Here is a 21,921-nt window from a genome sequence, read left to right as displayed (position 1 = left end):
AGGTGTGAGATGCTTCCAGGCGATAACAGCGCAGAAGCTCGCCAGTGGCCTTCAGGGGACAGAACTAGTCCTGGTCTCTGGCTCCCCGGTGGCTCAGACAGTGAAGAACTTGCCTGCAATGCAGGAGGCCTGGGTTTGATTCCTGGGTTGGGAAGATCCCCCTGGAGACAGGCATGGCAACCACTCCAGTACTCTTGCCTGGGAAATTCCACAGACAGAGGAGCCTGGTGGGCTACCGTCCATGGGGTCGCACAGAGATAGACAGGACTGAGTGACCGACACTTTGGCTCCAGGTAGGCTTATGATCAGACAAGGCCGGCCCCGTCTCAGTGAGTCTGGTTGGTGAGCTTTTGCTAAAATAACGGCCGTCAGCCCAGGCACCCACCTATGACCCAGAGCCCAAGCTGCGAGCAGCCTCCTGCTGCTGTCCTCCTGGGGACCCGCGAGCCCCGTTCCGTGCCGCTGTCCTCTGCTCTACCAGAAGCCAGGTGGCAGGAAAGGGTGGGCTCTCTGCCCGCGTGGTGCCTGAGCACAGCGGGCTCTCCTCAGCGGTGGCATCTCGCCCGCCTCCCGCGCACGCGCCGTCTCCACCCAGCACCTGGCCCCCCAGGAGCTCACTCCAAGGGCTCCGGGCCGGCCTGCTGCTGCCAGCAGCTGCTCTGGGCCCTGCCTACAGCTCCTGCCTTGGGATGTGGAGGCGCCCATGTGGAGAGCCTGCGCTGTCTTCTGAGGGCTGGCTTCGGTCCAGCAGCGGGCAGCGTGCAGGGTTGGCTGGGTTTTGGGATCCTGCCGGCAGGCTGGCTGTGAGCACACACTGGGCCCTGGTGGGTCTCCCCAGGGCCGGCGCGGTCAGCGGCTCACCACGGCCCCTCCTGTGTCCCACTGCCTGTCTGCCGGGCCTCTCTATAAAAGGCTTGCTGTCCCGTGGGGCCGTCTGGGACTGCCTGCCAGGGCCTGGGCTGCTCCTGGCGCTCTCAGCCTGCCAAGGTCCACGTAGAACTTTCTGTGGAACTCTACAAGCCCCCGAGCCCTCGGCCTGAAACACACGCGAAGGCCGGTTTCCCTGGGTGCAGGACTCGGGGCTCACAGTCCCCCCTCGGCTCATCAGTCCACAGTCGTCTGTGCTGTCCCTGGTATCAGCTGTGCCCTTGCCTCCTTCTAGAATAATCTGCCCGTTCTCTGTGGAAGCTGTCAGACTTCTTTTTCTCAAGGAAAGGATGCCAGGTGCCCAGGGTGCAGCCCTGGGCACAGCTCAAGCCCCTGTTTGGCATCTGCTCACCAAGCAGATCTCCGGCTCAGGGCCCCTCCTGGAGGAGTCCCAAGATGGCAACCTGCCGTCTGGGAACGTGGAGAGAATGTGGGGGCTGGTTCGTCTTCCTGTTTCCCGCTTCTCGCCCAGGACAGCTTCTGGACTGTGTGGGTCACATCCCACGGGAGCCACCTCTGTCCCACACACCGGTGGTCTGCGGGCAGGACCTGAGCCTCCTGACTCCGTGATCTGTCCCTGTACAGAAGCCCACTGCCCCACCACAGGGCACAGCCGCGTCCCCGTCCCTAGCCTCTGTTCAAAACAGCCTTCACTTTATTTACTTGAGTGTGTGAGATGATGTACTCGGGAGTCAGTAGACCGAGGTCACAGAAGGCGGGACTCTAGTGAAAGCCCCTCTGCTGCACACAAGCCCAGGCCCAGGGTCCCAGGCATGGCACAAGCCTCGGCCAGCCTCTCAGAAGCAGGCGCGTGGTGACTCTGCCACCTGGACTTAGCAGCGAGGAGCGGCCGCTGTGATTCCATAGCAGCAGCGCTGTGCTTACGTGAGAAGTCACAGTGTCTGTGCACTAGACGCTTGCTGACGCGTGTACAGGTGAAGTGGCTTCTGGGAACTGCTTTGAAATTCTCCAACTAAAGGCCGCAGATAGAAAGCGGCGGTAGATGAAGCCAGCCTGGCAGATGCTCCTAGCTGAAGTCGAGGAGCGGTCCACAGGGTCCTCCACGCCCGCAGCTCCCCTTAGCGCACCCGGAAAGACCAAAGAACGTGGGAAGCTGGAGGGCAGAAAGGGGCGAAGGAAAGTGAAGTAGGCCTGAGGGGGAAGGGGAAGCAGCCGACAGAACCCAGGAGGCCACAGCGGGGGGAAGCGGGGGGCGGTGGGGTCTGCCCGGGTAGCACCTCACGGGGAGGCTGCTGAGGGGACGGCAGCGGAGCGGCTGGATCAGACAGTGGACGCTGAGGGGGCAAGGCCAGCTCTGCCACCCTCCCTGGCAGAGCACCACTGGCCGGCCTGCCTGCAGCTCCCGCCATGCCATGCTGTCAGGAGGCAGACAGTGGCCGCAACACAGAGGCTGCCTGGTCGGGACTTGGGGACATGCACTGGAGAATGAGGAGGGCTCTCAAGGGTTGGCCTCTGCATTCCAAGCAGAAGAGTCCCAGGCACAGGGTAAAGTCCGTGGAAACATGGGGCGCGGGGCACAGACCAGCAGGGGGCAGAAGCCTCTCTGCAAGTGAGCAGAGCCCAGCCGTGACGGGAGCCGCGGGCCCAGGCTCCTCCATCGTGCGACAGCTCAGCACTGAGGCCAGAGGAACCGCTCCGCCCTGCCTCCTCCGCTCCCCGGGCTAAGGGGCTCAGGGCAGGCTCCCCTCAGCGCTCTGACCACCCCTTGGGCCCACTGCTGTCGGGGACAGCAGGAGGCAGCAACGGTGATTCTTCCTGGCCCTCCTGTGGGGCCCGAGGCTAACAGCTCATGACCCATTTGCAGACGCCCCGGGGAACTGCTCAGAAAACCCCTGTCAGAACGGAGGCACCTGCGTGCCCGGTGAGGATGCCCACAGCTGTGACTGCAGCCCAGGGTTCAAAGGCAGACACTGTGAGCTCGGTGAGTTCAGAACCACTCCCCCTTGCCTGTGGGCCACCAGGGCCTGGCCTTGAGATGCCTGTCACAGTCGGTTCAGACAGGGGCCCAGTCACAGCACCCAGACCTCCAAGTGCACGGGCAGTGAGCCCCCAGGCCTCCCACTGCCCAGATAGCAGGGGGCTCCGGGGACAGTTACTCCGCGGGGACAGGAGGTGAGGGGGGAGGGGAGAGGGCCCTGCCACCCTCAGACTTCCGGGACCAGGACGAGAGGCGGATGGACAGAAGTTCCCACACAAGACACAGAGACCTGAGGCCCATCAGGCCGAGACTCTGGCGAGCCCAGAGGGAAAGCAGCCTGCAGGCTCCCAGGACCCCAACCCAGAGCAGCACCCGCAGCTGCTAAGCAGCCAGGACAAGGACCCAGCCCAGAGAGCCAGAGGGCAGAAGCCAGGACCACAGTGGCTGCAGGGCGAGGGGACGGGCTGCGAGCTCCTGGTGAGCCGCAGCCCTCCTCCTCTGTGCCAGCAGCCTGCACGAAGGTGCCCCAGCCCTGCACACGGCTGTTCTCAGAGACCAAGTCCATGCCGGTCTGGGAAGGAGGCGTCTGTCGCCACGTGTAAGTCCCCGCTCCCCGCCTTCACCGCGCCTGCAGTGTGCTCCTGGCCCTGAAGTGCTTCTGCCCAGCCCCCACAGCACCCTGAGCTCCAGCTCGTCTGGCGCTGGCCCCTTGCCGGTCGCGCCGTCTGTGAATGCTCCCCCGTCCCACAGGCTGTCCTTTGGTTCTGTCGCTCGTTCCTAAGCTGTGTAGAAGCTTCTGAGTTTGACCAGAGCCCATTTGTTTGTTTGCTTTTATTTCTTTTGTCTTGGGGAGACTAAGAAAATATTGTTTCGATTCATGTCAAAGATTCTTTTGCCTGTGTTCTGTTCTAGGGGTTTTACAGTGTCGTGTCCTACATTCAAGGCTTTCAGCCTGTTTGAGTTTATGTTTGCAGGTGGTGTGAGGAGCCGCTCTGTGGTTTAAATGGAGCTATCCAGCTGTAGCAACACTGCTGGCTGAAGAGCCCATCTTGGCCACTATCTGCTCCTGCTTCCTTTTTCCTACATTAACGAACCACAGTGGTGTTCAGTCACGAAGCTGCGTCCGGCTCTGTGACCCCCGTGGACTGCAGCACGCCAGGCTTCCCTGTCCTCCACTATCCCCCCGAGTTTGCTCAAACTCACGTTCACTGAGTCGGTGATGCCATCTAACCATCTCATCCTCTGTCCCCCAGTTCTCCTCTTGCCTTCAATCTTTCCCAGCATCAGTCTTTTCCAATGAGTCAGCTCTTCACACCAGGTGACTAAAATATCAGAGTTTCACCTTCAGCATCAGTCCTTACAACTATTATTCAGGACTGGTCTCCTTTAGGATGGACTGGCTCGATCTCCTTGCAGTCCAAGGGACTCCCAAGAGTCCTCTCCAACACCACAGCTCAAAGCATCAATTCTTCGGTGCTCAGCTTTCTTTATGGTCCAGCTCTCACATCCATACATGACCACTGGAAAACCATAGCCTTGACTAGATGGACCTTTTTTGTCAAAGTGATGTCTCTGCTTTTTAATGCTCTCTGTCTAGGTTTGTGATAGCTTTTCTTCCAAGGAGCGAGCATCTTGGAAATTTCATGGCTGCAGTCACTATCCACAATGATTTTGGAGCCCAAGAAAATAAAGTATCTCACTGTTTCCCTTTTTTCCCCATCTATTTGGTTGAAGTGATGGAACCAGATGCTTGAATGTCGAGTTTTAACCCAGCTTCTTCACTCTCCTCTTTGACCCTCATCAAGAGGCGCTTGAACTCTTCTGTTCCTGCCATTAGGGTGGTGTCATCTCGTGTCTGAGGTTGTTGATATTTCTCCTGGCAGTCTTGACTCCGGCCTGAGTCATCCAGCTCGGCATTTTGCATGATGTACTCTGCACAGAAGTTAAACAAACCGGGTGACAATATACAGCCTTGACGTACTCCTTTCCCAATCTGAAAACACTCCATTGTTCCATGTCCGGTTCTAACTGTTGCTTCTTAACCTGCATTCAGGTTTCTCGGGAGGTAGGTAAGGTGGGCCTGATATTCCCATCTCTCGAAGAATTTTCCAGTTTGTTGTGATCCACAGTCAAAGGCTTTAGCATAGTCAATGAAGCAGATATTTTTCTGGAACTCTCTTGCTTTTTCTGATCCAGCAGATGCTGGCAATTTGATCTCTGGTTCCTCTGCCTTTTCTAAATCCAGCTTGTACATCTGGAAGTTCTTGGTTCATGTACTGCTAAAGCCTAGCTTGAAGGATTTGAGCATTACCTTGCTAGCATGTGAAACGAGTACAGCTGTACAGTAGTTTGAGCATTCTTTGGCACTGCCTTTCTTTGAGATTAAAATGAAAACTGACCTTTTCAGTCCTGTGGCCATTGCTGAGTTTTCCGTATTTGCTGGCATACTGAGCACCGCACTTTCACACCATCATCTTTTAGGACTTTAAACAGCTCAGCTGGATCCCGTCACCCCCACTAGCTCTGTTTGTAGCGATGCTTCCTAAGGCTCACCTGTCTTCGCATTCCAGGCTGTCTGGCTCTAGGTGAGCAAGCACAGCATCGTGGTTATCTGAGTCGTGGAGACTTTTTTGTACAGTTCTGCTGTGCGTTCTCGTCAGCTTTTCTTAACCTCTCCTGCTTCTGTTAGGGCCGCACCGTTTCTGTCCTTTATCGGGCCCATGTTTGCATGAAATATCTCCTTAGGATGCCTAATTTTCTTGAAGAGATCGCTCTCTAGTCTTTCCCATTCTACTGTTTTCCTCTCTTTCTTTGCATTGTTCACTTAAGGCGTTCCTATCTCTCCTTGCTATTCTCTGGAACCCTACATTCAGTTGGGTTTATCTTCCCCTTTCTTCTTTGCACCTCTTATCAGCTATTTGTAAGGCCTCCTCAACCACGCTGCCTTCTTGCATTTCTTTTTCTTAGGGATGGTTTTGGTCACAGCCTCGTGTAAATGTTACAAACCTCCATCCATAGTTCTTTAGGCACTCTATCAGATCTAACCCCTTGAATCTATTTTCACTTCCACTGTATAATCATAAGGGATTTGATTTAGTCATACCTGAATGGCCTGGCTGCTCTCCCTACCTTCTTAAGTCTGAAGTTCGCAGTAAGGATGTGTGTGGGCTCACTTCTAGGTTCTCTTCTGTCCAGCTGGCCTGTATGTCTGTTGCTGTGCCAGCACGGCGCTGGTCTGACCGCTGCAGCTGTAGAGTGCAGGCTGGAGCCTGGGGTGCATTTCCAGCTTTGTTCATTATTCTCGGGATTGCTTGGCAATTCTTGTTTTGTGGTTCTACGTAAAGTTCAGGATTATCTGTCCTAGTACTGTGGAAAATCTCATAGATATTTTGAAAAAGATTACGTTGAATCTGTAGACTGTTTGGGGGAGTATAGCCATTTTAACAATGTTAATTCTTCCAATACAAGAGCGTGGGATATGTGTCCAGTTCTCTGAATCATCTTTAGTTTCCTCTATCAACGTTTCAGTTTTCAGCATATAGGTATTTCATCTCCTTGGCTAAGTTTATTCCTGGATGGTTGTTGTTTTATGTGATTTTAAGCAGGTTTTTTTTTTTTTTTTAACTCTTTCTGATATTATCAGTGTAAAGAAACACAAAAGACATCTGTAGATTAATCTTATATTCTGCTGCCCTGCTGAGGTCATTTACTAGTTCTAATAGCTTCTGTGTGGAGACTTTACAGTTCCCTACAGAGTGTGATCTCATCTACAGACAGGGGCAACTCCCCCCCTTCTTCTTCCAACCTGAACACCTATTTCATTTTCTTGTCTGAGTGCTGTGCCCAGTGTTTCCAGTACTGCGCTGAATAGGAGCACTCGGAGTAGGCCGTCTTTGGCTCCTTTATTGTCTGACTTTTGCAAGGCAATTCAGACAGACCCTTTGAGGCCTGTTTTAGGGTGGCTTTAGCACAGCTTTATTCCGGGGTTCATCCTGCCTCACTTTTAAAGCAAGGCCTTTCCGGGATCTCTGCTGCTCTGCAACAGCCTACTGTTAATCCAGACCTCCCCACTCTGGCTCTGGGTCTGTCCAGCTCCTCCGTGTTCCCCACTGCCCACCTCTGTCCACCCTGTGCACACACAGCTTCATCTCCAAGGGGAGCCCTCTCCAGAACTCTGGGGCTCTTCCTCTGCACAGCCCCTCCTTGCTGGACTCGGACTCACAAGTTCTTCCCACCTCTGCTTCCCCAATTCCGATCTCTTGTTTCACCAACTCAGTGCAACCACTGCTTGGATTCCCCCTCAACCCACCACAGCCCAAAAGTGCCCGCAGGCGGAGTTTTAGCACAGCCACAGCGCTCGTCCGCTCCCCTCTCTCACTCATCGGCTCCCCTTCTCTCCAGGCCAGTCCTGCACTGCTCTCTAACATCCGAGAGGACTTACTTCCTATATCTTGCCCAGTTCTCCAGTTGTTCACACGTGGTTAATTCCAGATCCTGCCACGGCCAGGTGACTGGAAATGGAAGTCTTAGCTAAGGCTTCAGATCCTAAAGGCTCTCCTAAACTGAGCTCATGAGCTGGGGTTTCACCCACTGAACTCCCTGGATCTCTTTCAAACAGCTCCAACATTCCAAAAGCTTTAATGTCTCATTTGTTGTTCTCTATAAACTTGTCACAGAGGCAGGATAAGCATCCCGTTTTATCTGAAACAGGCTGAAGTTCCAGAGGCATCTCAGAGTACACTAGTTACCAAGGCAGGGCTGGGGTCTCCTGTCCTACATATTGCCCACATCTAATGCCTGCATCTCCAAGGTTTCTCCATCAACTTCCCAGAAGAGGACAGTCTTATTGTCTCAAAGCTTTAGGGCCAAGTAGCCTGTCTCATGGAGAAGGAAATGGCAACCCACTCCAGTATTCCTGCCTGGGAAATCCCATGGACAGATGAGCCTGGAGGGTTACAGCCCATGGGGTCGCAAAGAGTAGGACACAGCTTAGTAACCAAACAACAACAACGCCGCCTATCTCAAGCAAGACAGGCCTCTGGAACAGCAGGCTCTGTCTCCTACAAGCCTCTGTCAACACTCCTCAGGATGTACACTTAAAATGGGCGTATCTTATTTTATGAAAATTATACCTTGATAAAGTGGTTTTAAAATTACGTAATTGTTATGCTGACATCTTAACACATCTACAGGAGAAAGTTTTATTAGGAATGAACAGCGTTCCTTAGTAACAGCCTTCCTCGGAGGCCTGCCCAGTTCCTGGGGGCTGGTGCGGCCCAGGTGGAGGAGCTGGGCAGCATGCCACTGAGCCCCTGGCTTCACAGAGCTCTCTGGTGACGCAGGTATAAGAGAGTCTACAAGGTGCACCCGGACACCTGCTTCAAGGAGAGCTGTGAGAGCACCCGCGCCAGGGCCCCAGACAGGTGCGTCCCAGGCAGGGGCCGAGCTGTGCCCACAGCGGTCACTAAGCAACGGGGCCAGGGTGGCCCTGCTGACTGGGGCTGGGGGATGCCACAGGCCACGGCTAAGCCCGGCTGCCAAGATGTAAAGCCCGGCTATGTGCATAGCAGCACAGAGATGGGCGCCGTGGGCATGGGGCATGCTGGTGGGTCACAGGGTGGGTGCCGTGGGCGCTCACATGGTGGGTGGGGGTTGGGAAGATCACAGGGCAGGCGCTAGAGGGAGGTGCTGGGGGAAGTCACGGGGTGGGTGCTGAGGCATCACTCTGGTTATGGAAGTTCACACAGTATCTGGCACTAGTATTAAGAAGTGTTACTGACAAGCCCAATTATATAAATACGGTAAATCTCTATTTACTTGTTATTCACTCTCACCCAGGTCTTTCCCCAAAGGGGTCAAGGTAGCCACAGAATTATTATACAGTGCACTGCCTGAGCACAGACGGCAGAGTCCGAACCTCAGCCACATTCTCCAGACCAGCCAGGCGCCACAGGCCCTGGGTCTCGCGTTCTTGAGTCCAGGCGAAGCCCCGCTGCCGCCTGGCCCGAGCGCATCGCCTGCCTCCCAAGACCCCGTCCCCCACACCCCCATTCACTCAGGCCCAGCAGGCCCCCGCCTGCCTTCACTCCACGACACCCACGCCAAGCCAGGTGGGCGCAGAGAGTAAGACGCTAACCTGTGTGCTCACCTCACTGACGGCACTCCCAAAGTGCAAAGCGGGTGAGCTGAAGACAGTCTCAGGACCGAGAGCCGGGCTGAGGCGGCTGCCAGGTCCCAGGGACACGCTCTTTTTCACAAACCACATTTCTCCAATTATTTCAGGAAGCAAAGTGACAGTCCTACACTGAAGAGACCCTGAGGTACGTTCCCTGGGCCCGCAGAGCCGCTGGGAGGTCTGAGGAGCGTCCCCAGCACCGGGTCCTCGGGCGGGCTGCCGTCTCCCCATGCAGCACTGTGTGAAAGACTCTGAGACTGTAAGGTCCCAGAGCTCCCTAAAGGGGCTAAGATGAGTGAGGAGAATAATCCTTAAGGCCTCCCAGCAGACAGACATTTAGCCCAAATACACTGAACCCCTCTGTCTTGAACAGCAGACACACGCCCTCCCCAGTCACCAGCAATGGCAATGGAGGGCTGGCTGAGCTCTCAGAGGCTGAAGACCACCTGCCTCCGGGAGGCAGGACTGGCGGGCCCGCGGGGAGGACCCCGAGGCGCAGCCTGGAGCCAGAGGTGGAGGGGCTCCAGAGCACCCAGCCCTGCAGGGGCGGCCGCTGGGGGGACCTGACCTCACAACGGGGGCTCTTGCACTGGGAGCCCAGGGCTCGTGCACGGCTCTCAGAGAGCCTGAGACGAAAGGGACCTTCTAACGCTATTGTTATTTATGCCAGCATTTTCCAACCTCTTTTGGCAATTCAGCCCCCTGCGACTTCCCACCTCCCCACACGGAAACTCTGAGCAGGTCTTCTCAACAGTCTAGAAGATGCTGGGCTAACCGAGAGACCCACCCAGCGCCTGACACAACTTCTTGTCAACATGACGCCACTGGAAATGAAGGAGGCATTCTGGCTGGGCCAGGGCAGCTCGGCACTCGAGAAGCCCGTCTTCCCGGTGGTACAGGAGAGGCGGGAGGCAGCCGGGGCAGAGCAGCTGCACACACAGCCGCCTGTTACTCAGAGGCCTTTCCAAACACCAGGAGCAGCAGAGCCCTGCAGGCCCAGGCTGACACTAAAGCAGATCTTGGAAGGAGGAAGCTGGGCCCGCGGGCGGGGCAGCCACACGTGAGCAGGAACACGTGACCTCAGGCAGGCGTCCCACTACCCCCTCCGCCACAGACTCAGAAGATGCACTCCAAGGCTTGCATGAAGTTCACCACCCACAGATACAACTGGAGTGTGAAATATTGATACTGCAATAAGTCACCTGAAAGATAATATATTGTATTAGAACTCATCCAATGAATCCATTTCTATAAAAACAAATCAGAAATTCTCAACTATTAACTTATCAGATACTAGCTTTTAGAATACCTATTTTTAATACCTATTCTTAGGGGCTTCCTTATAGCTCAGACGGTAAAGAATCTGCTTGCAGTGCAAGTGAGCTCGGTTTGATCCCAGGGCAAAAGGAGTGAGAATCCACTCCAGCCTTCTTGCCTGGAGAAGTCCACGGGCAGAGGAGCCCGGTGGGCTGCAGCCCAGGGGTCACAGAGCGTCGGACACGACCGAGACCAGCACTGCACCACACGACCACTGCTGTGCTTAGCACGGCGGGAAGCACACCAGAGCAGGGACGTTCACTCCTCTGCCGCAGCCCGCTGGGCTGCAGTCCAGGGGGTCGCGGGGCGGGACACGACTCAGAGACTCAACCACACAATTCACACACAACATTTCATCCGAGACCCAAGTGCAAGCACTCATTTCAACAGAGAGAGCAGGGACAGCCCATCTTCAGAGGGGATCACGGCATCACCAGATGAAGGGAGCAGTCTGCAGACCTCGGAGCCGAGCTGTCCCGCGCACCAGGGCGCAGCTGGTCCTGCACAAGCCTGCCCCACCCCCCACGTCAGAGGCGACGAACCCCGCAGCTCGAGGCAGGGAGGGGCGAGCTCTTTAGGTCCTCTGGGGGCAACAGCCCAGAGCCTGTGTGTGAAGAGGAGTGAGTACAAGTGCCTTCCTCCTCACACCCGGTCTGTTTTCTCTTCTAAGGACTCAGGACGTTCCTGCTGCATTCCATCAACCTCACGCGTCTCTAAAGCCCAAGAAGATGAGGTCTAAAATCGGACTGAAAACAGCGTCCTGGCTGGAGTCAGTGGCCTGAGCAGCTTCTCTCCTCTGGCCCCTGGAAGACAGTCGGCCAGGCCAGGCAGGCATCAGCAACAGGCAGGGAGACCTCCAGGACAGACCCTCACCAGATAGAGCCCAGGCTGCTCTAAGCGAGCACTGCACACACGTCCGCCCCGGGGGAGCAAGGCTGCCCGCCGGGAATGCTTCTGCAACCTTCAGAAACCAGCTTTCAGATTCCAACATCAGAAAAGGATTCTCCCCTTAGGAACCAACCACCAAACTGAGGAGGACCTGCTATCTACAGCTTCCAAAGCAAAGACCACGGTGCTGGGAGGAGGCGCAGAGGTGAGGCACACTGCAAGCCCTTTGGCCGGCTCTCCCCCGCCAGCAGTCTGTGCTGACCGTTTGCAAGTAGTGACCCACCGTATGGACCAGCTGATTTTGAAAGAGAAAATGATAGCAAACACTAAGGTGGAGTTTAAACACTTTCTATCTATAACTTTTTCCATTAAAGTCAGACAGTACTTTGGGTCTGCGAACCAGACGGCCACTGTGGCAATGACTTAGCTCTGCAGCTGCAGCACAAAAGCAGCCACAGGCACGTGACTGATGACGGATGGCTGGGTTCCAATAAAACTTTATTTACAAAAGCAGGCAGCGCCGAGTCGGCCCAAGGGCCATGCTAAGCTCAGCCCTGGTCTTTGAGGCCATAGGCTTCAGCCTATCCCTAGGATGACAAGTCCCACCCAGGCACCAAAGACCTCAAGGGTTTCAGGGAAACCTCAATGTTTCAACCCCACTTGGGAAGCCACAGCAGCATGCCCACCAAGCACAGTGGGGCTCCTCCCACAAGCCAGGCGATGTGGAGAGGCGCGGCTGGGGAGGCTAGACTAGATGCTGGGCAAGGGCCCCCTGAGGCCACGACTCAAGCAATGCTGTTGGGGGCTACGAGGCAGCAGGCACCATGTTCCACGCCCTCCTCCTTCACATGCCGACCACCGCATCATCCTGCCACCCCGCTCTCCAGCACACTCCTGACCTGCACTCCTCCTCTCTGTGGATGAGGTGAAAACCAAAGCCGCAAAGCCCACCTCACATCGTGCTATGCGTTTTAACAGCCAACCCAGACTGGAGCTCAAGCCCCGGGCACCTCCCAGTGACTCGGCTCTGAGGCAGCATTACAGCCTAGAAAGGCCTCCTTCCTTCCAACTTTTATAAAAAGCTTTTCACAGAGCTGTATTTTAGCCTCTTAGTCACATTAAAGTTCTGTGTGCACACGTCTGCGTATCATGCGTTCTGTCATTGTCAGCAAGGACGGCTCCACTGCACTCCCGAAGGTGCCCCGTCTCCAAGGCCCACCTGGGGAAGACGGCAGAGAGCAGTCCCAGGGCCGCGGCGCCGGGAGAACCGGGAGGAAAGCGCACACGCGCTGCTGACCTGCGCTGGCGCCGGGCCCTGCCGCTGCGCCCACAGAAGGCACGGCGCCACACGCCAACGGCGAGACCACTGGCACATGCATGGAACGCTCCACGGCCACGGAACAACCTCAAGCCCCTCAGCCACAAGGCCAACGTGCTCCTGTTCTGACCTTAGAAGCCGCTGTTCTACAAGAAACAGTCTACTGAATCCAGAGTGTGGTGCTGTGTTCTTATGATTAACCCATTTTTATGTCTTATAAATTATATCTCTAATAGAAGACTTCCTGATGCTAAAGGAATTATAACTTATCCTTGAAACATTACAGATGAGCCACTGCTTTTTCCGACATGGCTCCTTCGTCAAACTCTAATGTCATCCTTGGAAATCCTCAGAGTCCACCCAAAGAAATGAGTAAAACGGAATCAGAAAACTGTCAGGGGCACACACAGTTCCGTGTGGACATACAAGGAGCACTCACGGGCTGCAAGGCAGTCTCGTGCTAATCAAAGTGTGGACCAGCTGACCACACGATCGAGCTTAAACGCAAGATTCTGTTGTAGCCCCAAATGGGGAGCGCAAGAGCAACCCCCCAGGTTCCAGGGACAGAGCCAGCCACCGAAAGGCCATGCAGCGCAAGAGCACAGAAAACCTCCTTCCCACGGCCAGAGACGACGGCGAAGACGAAGCCTCCCCCTCCCCCTGCACAAGGGCTGACACGCTGCAGACGGGGAGAGTACGCAGCACCTCGCTGCCCCCACCGGCACCCCGGTAGACAAGGCTCCACCCAGCGTCAGCCAACCTCCGCAACTCTGCTGGGTCAGAACTGCTGCCGCCGCTGCTGCACCCCCGTGCGGAGGGACTCGCGAGCCGCTGGCCTTTGCAGAAAGCGGCTCTGTGTAGCCATGCTCTGGCACGAGCCTGGAGGCACAGCCGTCTGCTCCAGGCGCCAGTCCCCAGAGTAAAACGTGGCTCCAATCTCCCAACGACACCCCAGCACAGGGCGGAAAGGAACTATCGTAAAAAATCTTTTACATAAAAGAGAAACAACACAAGCAGCCCATTTAGAATCTTAAGTTCTCACTAATCAACACAGTCGTGTTTGCTAGAGGCGGCCTGAGAGCAGCATCTGAGCCTCGGCGCTACTGCCTCTGGGCTGGCTCAGCCTGCTGCAGGTCTGTCCTGAGGCCGCACGCACGCCCTCTGGTCCTAACAACACAACTGACCCCAGATGGTGCCAGGCCCCCCCAGGAGTCAGGATCACCCCAGTGAGGACTGCCACCCGACAGGACCTACAGTCTCTGCAGGAAAAATGAAGCCAAGTACCACAAGTCTCAGGTTTGGGGTGCTGTGCCAGCCAGCCCGTCCCCGGGGAAGGGCCCCCAGAACACGTAGTGACCCCCCATTAACCCCTCGCCAAGCTTGTGCCCCCAGGGCTGGGCCTCTACCTCAGAGATGAGCCCTGGTGCATACACCCAAGCCCATTCCCCAACCCCAGCTCTTCAAAGCTGCTCCTCAGAACCTCTGGCCTCCCCGAGGGGCCACCTCTGGTGCCATGGAGCTCCCCGCAACGATGCCAAGCCCAGACCCCGGCCCTGGCTCCAGACCCCAACACCCCACGACCCTGGCAGGCGCGCGTTCTCCTCTGGCCTCAGAAGCCCCGTCTGCTCCATGTGCTGGCATGCTCCAGGCCAGCACTCCAGAGCTGCCGGAGACGCCAGGACTGGATGTGGCCCCTGGACCGAGCTGGCACAGAAGCAGGTTCCTCCACTGGTCAGAGACGGGCCTGTTATTCAGAGATGCAAAAAGCGCCCCGTCACAGTGCCGGCATCAAGAAACTGTGCAGAACAAACCATATGTCACCAGTCAACTTTCTTAACTCTGCTGTACACTGAACGCAATTACAAAGCAATAGTTTTATTTAAAAACATGAGTATTTTTGTGGAAAATCTGCTACTTGTTGTCATTAAAATAAAGTGTTGTGATGTACTAAAGCTTCACTGTCTTCTCTTTGTCACTAGAAGGATGTAAAATGACTCCTGAACCAGAAGAAACATCCCCACCCTGTCACAGAATTATCACCAACAGATGACAGAGAAACCGTAAACCCCTGACCTCAGGAGCTCCCAGCCTGTGACTCAGGATGGAGCGGGCCCTCCACACCAAACCCGACCCATCGAGCAAGGCATCTGCTGCTTAGCTTGGCCTGTCTACCTCTCAGCTGATTGCTAAACATTCTCTCATCAAAAGACCAGTTTAAGAATAAAAGATAACCTGAGAAGAATGAACTGAAGCTCCCAAGAGCTTTGAGGAAATTAAAATACCCTCTCACCTCTCTGGGCTCCCTTCACTCTAGTCCACCCATCACAGCTCCTGCCCCTCCTTCTGCCCCTCCTCCTCCTCGTCCGGACTCTCCTCGTCAGCCACGCAGCCCTCAGACTCCTCTTCTTCCCGGGCCAACAGTTTCTTAAAAACCTCAAACTCCTCAGCAGAAGAAACCGCTGTTCTGGCCAGAAACTCAGCTTCTGAAACTCTGAGAATGTCCTTCAGTAAAGGGTTGGGGACCTGTGTCTGCCCCTTCTTGTCAGGGGTCTGGTACCGGCCCAGTCGCTCCAAGAACACGTGCCTCTGCTTGATCTTGGTCACGGGGTACTGCAGCAAGTCCGTCTTCACGATGTCCACGTGTTTAATCCCCATCCTGAAATAGGCATACTGGAGACACAGACGTGGTTAGGAAGGCAGCTGCAAAGAGCCTGGTAGGTTCCTAAAGCGCAGCCAACTGCAACTGTCCAAAAGCACTCAGAGAAACCTGACCAGTCCACAACGGCAGAGCACTATGATCCCCAACATCTGCCTGATGGCCGACAGCTTTCAAAGCATTTTCAAATTTATCCAGAGAAAAACGCAGCAAACAATAAAGGGCAGGAAGGAGAGACTAAGCCCGTTTTTCTTCATGGGGTAAGAAAAACAGGGAGCATGGAAAAAATAGGCCACCAATCCAGAAAGCATCTAGGGTCTGACCTAAGCCGGCAAAATTGTTACCAAAAACTTTAGAACAACCTTCATGCTCATGTTTCTAAGATCAACACGCAAAACAGATCCAAAGGACAGAAAGGCTCTAGCTGGTTTTAAATCAGGTATTTCAAGCAGAGGTCTCAAATGAACTCTAAGAATGGGCCTGAGTTTTCCATTATTAATGGCAGAAAAGTAGCAAAAGGTCTTTTACCTGTAGCAAAGAAGACTCAAAACTGCATTCTCTGGCTGGTGTGAGCCAAGCGGGTCTAATCTTGACCTTGTCCACTTGCCCAGGTGAGTCAGCTGACCCTGCCTACACTGAAAACCTGCTGCTACCCATCACACCGCCAGTCAGTCTTACCTGAAATTTGTACTCCAGCTCACCAGGGTCCTCCCGAAGAACATATGGGCACCTGTGCAAAATCTCGGTGACTTGCTTTACGGTGAAAAGGCACTTCTCCTTAAGGACCCCAACGATGCCTTCGATGTCCCGCTGACGCATGGTGAAGACGTCAGGGCAACAGTAAAGCACCCTCTTTAATTTCCCTGAAGATCATTAAAAAGGGCAAGTGCATCCTTTTAGGATATTCCAGAAACCCAAGGGGCCAACCACACCTAAATCAGGCCAGAATTTAAAAAACAAGCAAGGATCCTCTCCTCCACAGAAGGAGTGCCAGCTTCAGATATGTCTTCCCAGGAGCACTGTGGAAACAGAAGGGGCCAGAATGACTCAAGTCCCCAGTGACGCCCTCTCACTTCTCACTCCCCAGCCCCCTCGGGGAGGCCTCTTTCTGGCCCCCAGCTGACAGGCACCTGCTTCATATGCTAGGGCCCCTCTTGCCCTCCTTGCCTAGAAAAGACTTTCACGGGGATGCACTGGGAAAGTCAGACAGGAGGGTGAGACAGCAGTTTCTCCCACGCTGGGGCTTTGAATTCATGTTTCCTCCTGCAATAAAATAGTCCTTGAAACATTCACAACCAACATCTTTAGACTGAGGAGCTGGAACGCAATGAACAGTGGTTCCACAATAATAGGGTAATAATAACAGTAAGAATCCTGATGCACAACCACAAAGACTGATCTCCAGGTTAGCAGAGTGATCACAGGTTTTATCCACACTAAGGCACTTCTGAGGGACAGAGGCTCTATTAGTAACTGCATTAGGAAAATCGGTGTAAACTGAGACTATCCCAGGCAAACTGGGGCATGTGACCGTCCTATAGATAACTGAGTAAAACTCAGTACCTAGAAACTGGAAACCACTTAAATAAACTGTTAAATCTCCCTAACAGTTGAGTCAATGTCTTGATAAAACATACTCAGGAATGAATTTCAGTGTTTATCTTTGCAGCTTAAGGTCACGCTGAGCTTGCTAACTTATAATGAAGGCACGTAAGGTGTTAGGACTTCCCAGGTGGTGCTCGTGGTAAAGAACCCACCTGCCAATGCAGGAGACAAGAGATGCGGGTTCGACCCCTGGGTCAGGAAGATCCCCTGGAGAAGGAAATGGCAGCCCACTCCAATATTCTTGCTTGGAAAATCCCATGCACAGAGGAGCCTGGTGGGCTACAGTCCAAGAGGTCGCAAAAAGTCGGACCTGACTGAAGCTACTGAGCGCAAGGACGGTGTTAAGCCGAGCCTTTCAGATTACACTGCAGCAGGTAATCTGTTAGGGGAAACACACACCATTACCTTTTGCTCTCTTCTAGAGAAGAGAAGGAGGCCTGTAGAGATCCTCTGAAATCTGGATTCCCAACCTTCTCTCCTCTTTCCCCATCCCCAACAGTATTTCACCAACGAGAGACAAGAATGAACAAAACAGTGGAATTCCTCTGATGAAAGTAGGTAGGGGTCCTTGGAGATCCTCATGAGCCCCTACCCTCCTCCTCTAGAAAAGCCCAGAAAGAGACCCCAATCCTGGCGGTGCAATGGATTAAGAATCTGCCTGCCAATGCAGGGGACACGAGTTCAAATCTGGGAAGATTCCACATGCCTCGAAGCGACTAAGCCTGTGCGCCACAACCACTGAGGCTGCGCGATGCAGCCTGCACACCTAGAGCAGAGCTCGTGCTCTGAAACGAGAGAAGCCGCTGCAATGAGAAGGCTGCGCACTGCAGCCACAGAGCAGCCAGCGGTGAAAACCCAGCGCAGCCAAAGAGAAAATCAGTCAATCAATTTAAAGAGAGAGAGGGAGCCAGTGAACTTCTAGGATTTGGGGAGAGTGAATCCTGGGGGGGTGGGGGTGGATGGTGGCTGGGGAACGGCCACTCCACCCGTGTCCCAGGAATCTGGGAAGATTTCACATTTCCCATTAAATGGAGACACCTGACTGGAATCCAAGCCTTTACGGGGAACTCTAAGACTCTGGCTTCATACGACAGAGACACAAAGCACTAAGCCCACCCCGAGTCAATTAAGCATCAAAGAGCACATAAAGACACATGAGCCAACGTCACACCTTAACGTGTGCTGGGCCCACACCACGCGCCCACCACCGTTCTAGATGCCAGAGCCCCCACAGTGAGCGCACCAGACAGGAGTCCAGGCGGGTCTCTCAGCTCCCCACTCCCTCCTGCAAGGCCCTCTGCAGAGGCCACTCTGCCTCCTCACCTCTAAGCCAAATCACACATTCCTCTCAAGGACTTTCTCCCTGCAGAAACCTCCTCAGTCCACCTCACCAGGCTATTCAGACTCCAGCTCTGACTCCTCAGCACTACATATAAAATCCCCACCACCTCATACCTTCTCCAAGGCCCAGCTTTCGCAGGTAACTGGAGCGCTTCTTCATTTGCATCACAGGCAGTTTCAATAACTGAGGACTTTTCTTCAAGGCCACACACACAGGCTCTGGATTCAAACCCAAAAGTATTAATTCTGAAATGATGTCCAGCATCTGTTGAGGGTGGGTACCTGGCTGTGTGCTGAGCAGTTCATTAACATGGACATCACTAAAACCCATGTCCAGGAGGGAACTGACAAACTTCTCTTGCAACACAGGAGTTTTCTGCTTCTCGAGGAGGCGCTGAATCAGCCCTGTTCTGTGCTCTGGTTTCTGCGCACATTCTTGGGGTTTGACAAGGGATGACTCCTCAAGGCCCCCTCCATTTGAGACTGTCATTAGTTTACGCAACAAAAAAGCAGTCGTCCTTTTCTGTCCTCCAGGCTGAGGAGTCTGCCTAGTGAGGAGGGCCCAGGTAAGGGGGGCCAGGCGGTGCCAATCAAAGACCTGTAAGACACAAAGGGAATGAATTCCTCATCACACCACTGCAGGGTTTCCGGGTCAGGGTCTTTAGCTCCTCGGTCCCACACGAACATAAGGTTTTATAAGCAATCTGCAAAGTTGTAACTGAACTTTAAAAGCCTGCAGAGAAAGAAGCTCATGTACAGAGAAGAGTTTGCAGAAGCACAGATTTGGTTTTGCTGCTCTGAGGGGACAGGGACAAGGGATTGGGAGAGCAATCTCAAGGCCACCAGGTAAAGTATGCCTAGAGGGGTGGGGGGTCCTCTACCTGTTCAGCTACAAATTTAGCTGAAAGATTAACAAGAAGAAAAAGTGTATTTATATGCGTATGTTGATTCAGCAAAGAGGTAGCTCCCTAAATGACTACAGCTGGGGGCAAATGGGGGAGGAAGGTTTCTAGGGGAAGAGCAAATGGGAGGGCTCTTCGGGGAACACGTGGGAGCCCAGAAAGTCTGTGACAATGTTTATGTTGATACCAGGGGTCGTCCCTCTTTTTTTTTTTCCTGCAAGGCGGTAAACTCCCCAGCAGAAAGGCTCTACGGCGCCCTCACTCCCGGAAGGCTCTGCTTTTAGTGAGATAAGGGCCGCTCCAAGCAGGCTTCTTTCACTCTCTGCTGAATCTCAAACGTCTTTAGTTTAAAATCACTTCTGTGCCAACTCTGGGGTCCGAGTCGGTACCCACGCCTGAAAACTCGGTATCTCGTACCCGTCTCCAGATTCACCTAACTGCATTCACTCCACAAACGGAATGCCGTTAGCCTGTCAGCAAACTACACAGAATTCCCGTTGGCCTCAGAACTCTTCAGGGGTCAGGCCGGCGCGCCACCAACGGGGCCCCGCCCCAGGTCCTCAACGCCCCTCAGGACGCGTCCCAAAGCCCCGCCAGCGCCCTCAGCCAAGCCCGCCCGCTCGGAGCGCCCGCCGCCCCTGCCGCCCTGCCTGCGGGCCGGCCGCGGCTCCGGCCCAGCGCCGGCGGCAGGCGGGGTGGGGACAACGGGCTAAAACCGCACCAACGCGGCGGAGAGCGCCGGAGGCCGGGCTGCCGCCCCAGGCCGGCAGCGCACACGTGCGCGACCCGCCAGGAGCCCCGGAACGCGGCGTCCCCTCACCTGCCGACGCAGCGCCGCCATAGCGCGGAAGCGGCGCCGGCCCGCGGACGCCGGAAGCGGCGCTCCCAGGAAGCGGCGCCCCCGCCGCGGCCGCCCCCCGCGTCCGTCGCTTCCGCCCTCCCCCTCGCAAGCGCGGGCGCGAGGGAGGCAGTTCCGCGCGGCCCTCCTCCCCCTGTGTCCGGCCTGCCCGGCTTCCCGCTTTCGGAGCTCCCGGCCGGCACACCAAATGAACAGCCCCTTCCCCACGCGCTCGCCTTCCACAGAGAAAACTGTAACCTGGGCTCTAGCCGGCCGCCCCCCGGGGCCCGCAGCAACCTCCTCGGAGAAAGCAGGCTAACGCAGAGACTGGGCGGTCTGAGTGAAATGGAATCGTCCCAGGCGAAGTTATTTAAGATTCGATGTGGGATCTGTATTCAGTAAGAATATTAGTGTCGAGTTGAAATGAGGATGGAGTGACCACCAGGTTCAAATGGGGTCTGGGGGCCGCGGAGGACCGGGTCTCAGCCCACCTCCGCACTCCTGAGAAGTTAGAGCTGGGCCAGACCCAGGGACGCCCCCGCCTTTCCAGAACAGCGCTTGCCAGGAACAGCCTTGTGGTCTCAGGAGCTCCCCTTGCAGCTGCAGCCCGTCCTTTGTTGACAAGCACCCTGCCTTCTTGCCAGCTCCAGTTATAATTCTTGATAAAAACACACATATTCTAGATGTCTTTAAACTGTCCAAAGGAACTCCAGAAGTCTACAGTTTTTCTTTTAAAAAGTCCCTCCCAATAGAGGTATGGTTTCCTTCTGGGATGAAATCGCTGCAGCCTAATTTGCATTTATTCTTAAATTTTGGATATAGACCTGTAATCGTTCAGGTATAGAAACTGGGCATCTTTCAAAAGGGGATAGTGGTGAAGAAGAACAAAAGAGTGTACTTTCTCAGCTGCCTAAATTCCATCAATTTTAAGTACAAATCTTAATTTGTAAGCATTTCTTGTTTTATCTACTCGTTTCTGAACTGAGGAAAAGGACTTGATTTTTGTATGGATACAGTTTATAGAGTACCTGCTCTGGGCCAGGCACCAGATGGGGTGCTAAAAATATATGTTTTCACAAAAGGATTATATCAAAGAAGAGGAAGGTTGTAAACCGTGTGGAGCTCAAGAAATGGTTGTTTCTGTTGATTTGCTTTTTTACCCTGATTTTCTCCTTGAAATATGCAGCTGTCAGCACTGCAAAACAAATCACGTTAATGCTCTTACACCCAAAGTCTAAGAACACCCTTGTGTGCCTCTCTGGAGTCACAGAACCTACATAGGTGTCTAGGCCTAGGAAGAGTAGTGGCTGGCGTGCAGGGGTCACTCCAGAAAGTTGGCAGCAACGCCACTGCTCTGAGAAAGCCTTGCTCTTTGGAATCTACTGGTAACATGGGGAGGCAAATTTTTCAGCAGCTGCCTCAAAACTTTTCTGCCTGGATGCTTTCTGCAGAGAACACTCTCAAAGTGTTCAGACTTTCCTCTGCCAACAAATCAGGTGAGTTTTAATTATTTTTCTTATACAGAAGTAACAATTCTTGGAGACCTCGAGCTTTGCATTTTCAGCCCGTTGCACACCTGTCTGAAAAAGGCATTCTGTGACAGCTTCTGTATTATAAGCATCATAGAAACGACAAAGGAAAATATTTGGGTTTTTTTTAACCTTTGAAGAGTTCTTAGAACATCATAAGACTTACTTGATTCTGAAGAGTAAATGTCACTAACTTACTGCAGACTTTAAACAATACACTTCTAAAAGTCCTGCCTCTACTATCTCTGCTGAACAGAGGAAGGGCCCTCGTCATTCTCTCGAGACATCAGAGAGACTCAGGCAGCACTTCCTAAAGGGAAGGGATGGTGACATCCTATATCCCGCAAGTTGAGAATAAAAGACAGCCGCATACTTCCGACAGGAACACTGGAAAGTGGGCGCAGGATCACACCAGGGGCAGGCTGGCCCTAGGCATCTTCTCGGTCCTCTGGGCAGGAGCCCCGGCCTGGCAGAGAGTGAGGACAC

The 21,921-nt window shown here is 54.2% G+C and overlaps 2 protein-coding genes across 4 annotated transcripts in view; one reads left to right on the top strand and one right to left on the bottom strand.

The window, feature by feature from the left end:
* Positions 1-14,605, top strand: part of SNED1 (sushi, nidogen and EGF like domains 1) — an 80,899-nt gene extending 66,294 nt beyond the window's left edge. The window contains exons 28-32 of one of the 3 annotated variants that reach the window (XM_018039864.1): positions 2,753-2,869; positions 3,377-3,464; positions 8,209-8,289; positions 9,149-9,186; positions 11,029-14,605. In XM_018039864.1, coding sequence (XP_017895353.1) covers positions 2,753-2,869; positions 3,377-3,464; positions 8,209-8,289; positions 9,149-9,185 — 323 coding nt within the window. In that variant the 3' untranslated portion in view covers position 9,186; positions 11,029-14,605. Of the gene's footprint in view, positions 1-2,752; positions 2,870-3,376; positions 3,465-8,208; positions 8,290-9,148; positions 9,187-9,739 lie in introns of those variants that run through there. The other 2 variants (XM_018039860.1, XR_001917194.1) reach the window with 2 other exon arrangements.
* On the bottom strand, positions 14,382-19,960 carry MTERF4 (mitochondrial transcription termination factor 4). The gene is made up of 4 exons (XM_018039925.1): positions 19,889-19,960; positions 18,281-18,764; positions 15,899-16,083; positions 14,382-15,234 (listed from the first exon to the last, which is right to left on the bottom strand). The coding sequence occupies exons 1-4, from the start codon at positions 19,907-19,909 to the stop codon at positions 14,887-14,889; spliced, it is 1,038 nt and encodes a 345-aa protein (XP_017895414.1). The 5' UTR covers positions 19,910-19,960; the 3' UTR covers positions 14,382-14,886.

Source organism: Capra hircus, chromosome 3 (genome assembly GCF_001704415.2).
Source record: "Capra hircus breed San Clemente chromosome 3, ASM170441v1, whole genome shotgun sequence".
NCBI lineage: Eukaryota > Metazoa > Chordata > Mammalia > Artiodactyla > Bovidae > Capra > Capra hircus.
The sequence above is the reverse complement of the archived record's forward strand: the minus strand, read 5'-3'. Positions and strand labels throughout refer to the sequence as shown.